This window comes from Fukomys damarensis, unplaced genomic scaffold, assembly GCF_012274545.1.
Source record: "Fukomys damarensis isolate Sample0158 unplaced genomic scaffold, DMR_v1.0_HiC HiC_scaffold_17, whole genome shotgun sequence".
Lineage (NCBI taxonomy): Eukaryota > Metazoa > Chordata > Mammalia > Rodentia > Bathyergidae > Fukomys > Fukomys damarensis.
Genome location: NW_022900929.1, coordinates 66,433,720 through 66,439,465, shown reverse-complemented (window position 1 = coordinate 66,439,465; position 5,746 = coordinate 66,433,720). Strand labels below are relative to the sequence as shown.

The 5,746-nt window shown below is 38.7% G+C and overlaps 1 protein-coding gene across 2 annotated transcripts in view; it reads right to left on the bottom strand.

Annotated features, from left to right (window-relative positions):
- Positions 1-1,902: 1,902 nt before the first annotated feature.
- Fancm (FA complementation group M) overlaps positions 1,903-5,746 on the bottom strand; it is a 53,110-nt gene continuing 49,266 nt past the window's right edge. Inside the window, exons 21-23 of one of the 2 annotated variants that reach the window (XM_010632610.3) lie at positions 4,891-5,266; positions 3,294-3,585; positions 1,903-2,362 (exon numbers count right to left, since the gene is read on the bottom strand). In XM_010632610.3, the coding sequence (XP_010630912.1) occupies positions 2,224-2,362; positions 3,294-3,585; positions 4,891-5,266 (807 nt within the window). In that variant the 3' untranslated portion in view covers positions 1,903-2,223. The remainder of the gene's footprint in view (positions 2,363-3,293; positions 3,586-4,890; positions 5,267-5,746) is intronic. The other variant, XM_033765160.1, reaches the window with a different exon arrangement.

Below are 5,746 nucleotides of genomic sequence, written 5' to 3'. Positions count from 1 at the left end.
TGGAAGCACAAGCAGCTGGCATCTGGGTCGCAACTTAAGACTTGTTGAATTTAAAACTGAAATTCCAGTTATAATCCAAATTGTATGTCAAGCTGGTTGTAATCTGAGGGCCCCTGAAGTAAGATGGACTGGTAATCAGTAGGGTGCCAATGAGAACACAGGAGCAACTGCAAGCTGTGATAAAGAGAATGCTTCAAAAATAAATGAAATCCTCTACATTACTTCTCTCCCATCATGTTAATTTTTGCAAATTTTGTCTGATGAGAGGACATGCAGAGAGGGTCTGCGCACAGGTCATCCAGCCAGGTCAGTGAGCAGTTATGCAGGGAGCACACGCTCCTGGGGCAGCGCGCTGTCCATGTCCTCGCCAACAGAACACGGAAGGCAAGGCAGCACACTGGAACCAGTACGAACAGCCTCCTTCCTGCTCCTGACAAAGCTTAGCATCTGTTCAATGTAAAGGAGAAATGCTTTTTAAAAATCCAGTCGTAGGGGCCAGGGATTTAGCTCAGTGGTGCCACTGCCTGCTTCCCAAGTGCAAGGTCCTGAGTTCAATCCCTAGTAGCAAAATAAATAAATAAATAAAATAAAAATCTAGTCCTAGATGTGAAAGGCAATAAAATTATTAACCACACACCAGCCATAGTACATACACAGTATTTCTTTTTTCTCTGGCTTTGCAGTTTTGGACAGCAGGTAAGAAGTCAGCTGTTTTCACAAGAATTCCATTTATACTTTCTCTGATGGGCAAAATTCAACATTAGAATAACCTCCCCCTACTGCTCCTGCCACCACCCACCCTCATCTGAGTGAAAGAGAACAGTTTCTAGTTCCCAGCTTCAAGTTTTAGATTTGCTGGTCTAAATTTGAAAAAGTCACTTGTTCTGGGCCTCACTATTATTATATAATAAGAGAGGAAAGAAAGACGTAATCTAAAGTAGTTGAGCTCTGCTTCCCTTCCACCTGCTAGGTCTAAAGTGAGAAAAGTGCTATATTGTGACTGGTTCAACTACCCAACAGTGTTAACGGGAGACAAAAATAAGGTCAGCAAATTAAGGACTCTAAATGGAGGGGAAATTAAAGGCCACCTACTACACATGGTCTGTTGACAGTACGTGTGGTAGGGCATGGGGATGGAGCTATGCCCCGGACACATCTGGTCCTTCCACAACTTCACACTGACCACGAGCTCAGATTCCCTGTGTCCTCTCACCAGACAAAAAGTAAAAGAAAAGGCCTTGTTCATATTGCAGATATAAACATGGAGTCACTTTAAGACATGCAACACCATCACAACACAATGCATCAAAATGGAAGTCCACATTCAATAATTAAAAAAAAAAAACTTCCCAAGTCTAAACCAATGTACCACGTAATAAGTATATTTCAAGAACAACAAAAGGAATGTAGCTTGGAATTCATGTTAGTAAGATTTGATTGTACTTGACCTGGATATCTTTGGTGTGGATGACAGTCACATTTTCTTTCCTTTTTACTGGTCATTTATCTGACAAGACACATTCTATCCACATCTCTAGTGTTAGTTATTTTTCTTGTTGCTGAGACTAAATAGCCCACATCCAAAGTTAAAGAATAAAAGGTTTATTTGGCTCACAGTTTGTAGAGGTTTCAGTCCACAGTTGGCTGGCTGCAAGGCAGGATGGCAAGGCAGAAGGGCGTTGCAGAGGAGAAACAGTTCATGCGGGCAGAAGGCAGCAAAGAAGCAGCAAGCAAGCAGGAAGCAAGCAGCAACCACTTTCTGTCCCTTATATTCTATCCAGGCTACACACCCTTAGGTCAGGTAGCACTCACACCCAGGGGGACCTTATTATCCAGACCCAGAACTGTGCCAAACCAATCAGTGGACTAATTTAATAATCACACACCCTTGATCCCATCATCACACACTCTAGATCCAGCTGCCTCTGAAAAGCTCCATCTATGACTGAAGCTTTGGGGAGACATCTACCTACACTTAACAGCACTTTTAACAAATGTTATTTAATTTTAAAAGTTAGTTTCATACTCCAGTTAGCCAAAACAATTATTGCACAAGAGATATCCTTTTTTAATAATTCATATATTCCATATAAATAAAAATATACATGATATCTAAATGATAAATATTATTTACATCTTAAACTGTTAATCACAAACCACAATTATTGAAGTGCGCGTAGTATTGTGAGAGTTCTTTAAGAACAGCACCTTGAAGTAGTCTGATCATGTATCAGACTTCAGTCTATCTTGGTTTAGATCATTTGGTAACATTTGCATGTCAAATACATAGTGAATGTATCTATAGATTTCCTCAGCTTTCCCAGGAGTTACTTGTGCGTACATGGAGATTTCTTCAGGTGAGCTGGAAAATAAATGATAGAGAAAAACATTATACTAAAACCTTTGGCTTTTATAAAATTTAATTTTCTGATCTCACCTAAAGAACTCCAATCTAAAAAAATACTGATTTCAACATCTGCAATGGACTAAATGTTTGTGTCTCCCCTAAAATTCAGATGTTAGACCCCTAGTCCCACTGTGTTGGTGCTATGGACTGAATATGGTTTGTGTCCCCGAAAAGGGTTCATGTTTAGGGAACTTAGACCCCAAGGTGGCAGTATTAGAAGATGGGTGGACTGCTAAGAGGTGGGAGCCTAGTCCTTGGGTTATCAGAGCTAGCACTGTCCTGGTCAGGGGTACGGAGCCCATTTCTCCCTCTGAGTCTGGCTTACGATGTGCTAACTAACTTGCTCCTTCATGTGCCCCCTCACTGCTGTCTACTCCAGGAAGCTATGCAGCCAAGGGGCAGCCTGCGCCATAGACCTGGCTTTGATCCCCAGCACAAGGAAAAAAATTAGTGAAATTCTCAACTTGAATATTTGTCTAGTTAAAGAACTGAATGGTCTAGAAATGCTAAGAGTACAAGGTCAAATGTAAGGGTTTACTGTCTGCCTCCATATATAGCTCTAAGTTCCCTAATGGCAATGACTATACTATTTTTCATTTTTCATATTTTCCCATTATTATCTTCAGCTTCATGAAGTATGTTGGCAGTCAAAAGAAACTTTACAGAATAAAATATAGCATGCACCATGCTTCCTTTTGAAAATATTCAAATTGTACAAAATGCTAAGAATCACTGAAAAACAATCACTTGAAAATATTACTAAAATAGGGCCAGGTATTTAGCTCAGTGGTGCCACCACCTGCCTCACAAGTGCAAGGACCCGAGTTTGAATCCTAGTACCAAAAAATTAAATAAATAAAGTAAAATGTTACTAAAATAGACATACCTGTTAGCCATCTTTTTCACAGATGAAAACCGATGGCACATATTTAATGCAGTTATGTAACTTATATTGGGAATACTTAAATAAAACTGAAGTGCCTCACATTTACTATTATTCACCACTGTTGGAACTTGAATACCAACATTCTTTCTTTGTTCCACTAAAGATAGTTCCTTTAGCAAATCTGCAGTTTCTTCTTGGCAGGAACTGAAAAGAATTCGGATTCCAGCGCCAATTAAGGTGGTCAGCAGACTGTCATAGCTTTTTGTTCTCCTAAACATTCTTGATGTGTCTCCTAAATATATCATATTTTTAAAAATGCAAATTTTAGTAAGTAATATTAAATAGGTTCATTAATGCATATTAGTAAAAGTCTAAAACCCACACCACTGAACAAACTACTGCTATATTCTACTAATGAGAAACCTCACAGGTAAGTTTTTAAGTGATTCTCAAATATCTGCGAGCTAAAATAAGAATGGTCTTTCCAAGTGTTTTAACCTGAAGTCAACACAGGAAGGTGAATGGTAAGGGAGAGTTACGACCAAAGCTATATTACACCTCTATGATTTTTCATGCCAGCACTGATAAAGGAAAAACACTGGATTACTGAAAAAGTGACTTATTCAAGGTTGCATGGTTTACCCATGACAGCATGAGGATGTAAAAGTTGCCTAATCCTCAAACCAATATTTTACATAAACTATATTTCCTTTTACATGTAATTCTTCAATTTTTGCACAGCTTTCAACTACATGACTTCACTTAACTCTCAAGATACCATGAGACAAGTAGGACACGTATATTATCAATACTTCTTAGCACACCTGTCACAACAGAGGGAATGAACCGTCAGTGTGACGTTACCTAGCTATAGAGAAACCAGCAATCAATACATATTCTGATTCCATATGCCATGATCTTTTCACTAGTCTCTGGGACTCTCCATACAATTAAACAATTACCATGCAAATTCCCAACTAACACTAGTCCTCCAATTCCAAATGCTTCCTAGATACCCACTTTGAACTCAAGAATCTTAATATGTTTAAAATTGACCTTACCTTGCCCTTCAAATCTGCTGTTTCTTTTATACTTATATGTGCAACAAAAGCACCATCACCTAACTTCCCCACTACCAACAAGCTGGTCAGCTACGAGTAATTCTCAACTCCCACCAACTCCTGGAAATCCCGATTACTAAACACCTCTCAAATTCTCCACTTCTCCACTGCTGTCTTCCTTAAGACTCTCATCTTTCCTGGGGTTCCTGAAAAAGTCTTCGATTGACTCACTAGCCTATTTTTCACCTTTCAATTCTCATTAGATTCATTTAAATACAATGACACATAAAAAATAAAATAGCATTAAAATGTATAATGTATATATGTATTTATATGTTAAGAGTTTTCCACCTCTGACAATAAAAGAATGAATTATAATGGTCACAATTCTTTTGTGTGTGGGGGGGGTTACTGGGGATTGAACTCAGGACCTTGCACTTGCAGCAAGGCAGGCAGCAGAATCAATGAGCTAAATCCCCAGCAATAATAGTCACATTTCTTCACCATCTTATAAACAGACATTTTAAAATACAAACCTGTTTTCTCTCTGTCTTTTTCCACAATCACACATATTCTTTCAAATGTACTCTGCAGGTGCTGGATTTGTTCAATGAGCTTGTTCTTACTGACAGCATTTAACATCTCAGACTGACATCTCCTTTCCACTACCATGCGGTTACTCACAATGTAGTCACAACCGTTCAGAGGACAGACTTCTACATGGAAGCCATGAACTGCTCTTAGGGAAGAAATGACTGTGAGACCAGAAGTTATTTCACGACTATCTGCAAAAATACAGGTTCTTTTTTCTTCCTGTGCAAATCTAAGAGGAGTTTGGGGCTCAGCCACATGGGATCCTGAGTTGGAACAGTGTGCCGCTGACATGCTAGGGTCCTCCAGAGCATGCCCCACCTGAAAGGGCAGAAAGCACTGATCACCATCTAGTCAAACATTCATCAGTACCAGAAACTTCTCACCCCTCATGCTGATTCTCCTTCTGATAAGATTTAGTTGTTTTTATTTTCTTTAGCGCAACCAATGTGACTAAATAAAGGAATAAGCCACCACCATTCTTACAACTCAAAATGTATTTCAAAGCTATAATTAAACAAAAGCTAAGAGTGGAAGATGTGAAAAAGGAGAAAGTCTAACAGTGAACAGGGAAGAAAATAAGTTTTCAAAAGGTAGACAAATGAAAGAACGGTTAAATAATACCCATAAAGTGTATGTGAGTTCATCTCAGAAAACAAGAAAGCTAGCCAAAATATTACTGAAGAATAACCGGGAGACTGGATAACCAGAAAGTATCTTCAACCGAAAAGAACTGAATCTCCTAAATAACATAGTTTTTTTTTTTTTTTTTTTTTTTTTTTTTTTTCCGGGGTAACAAAA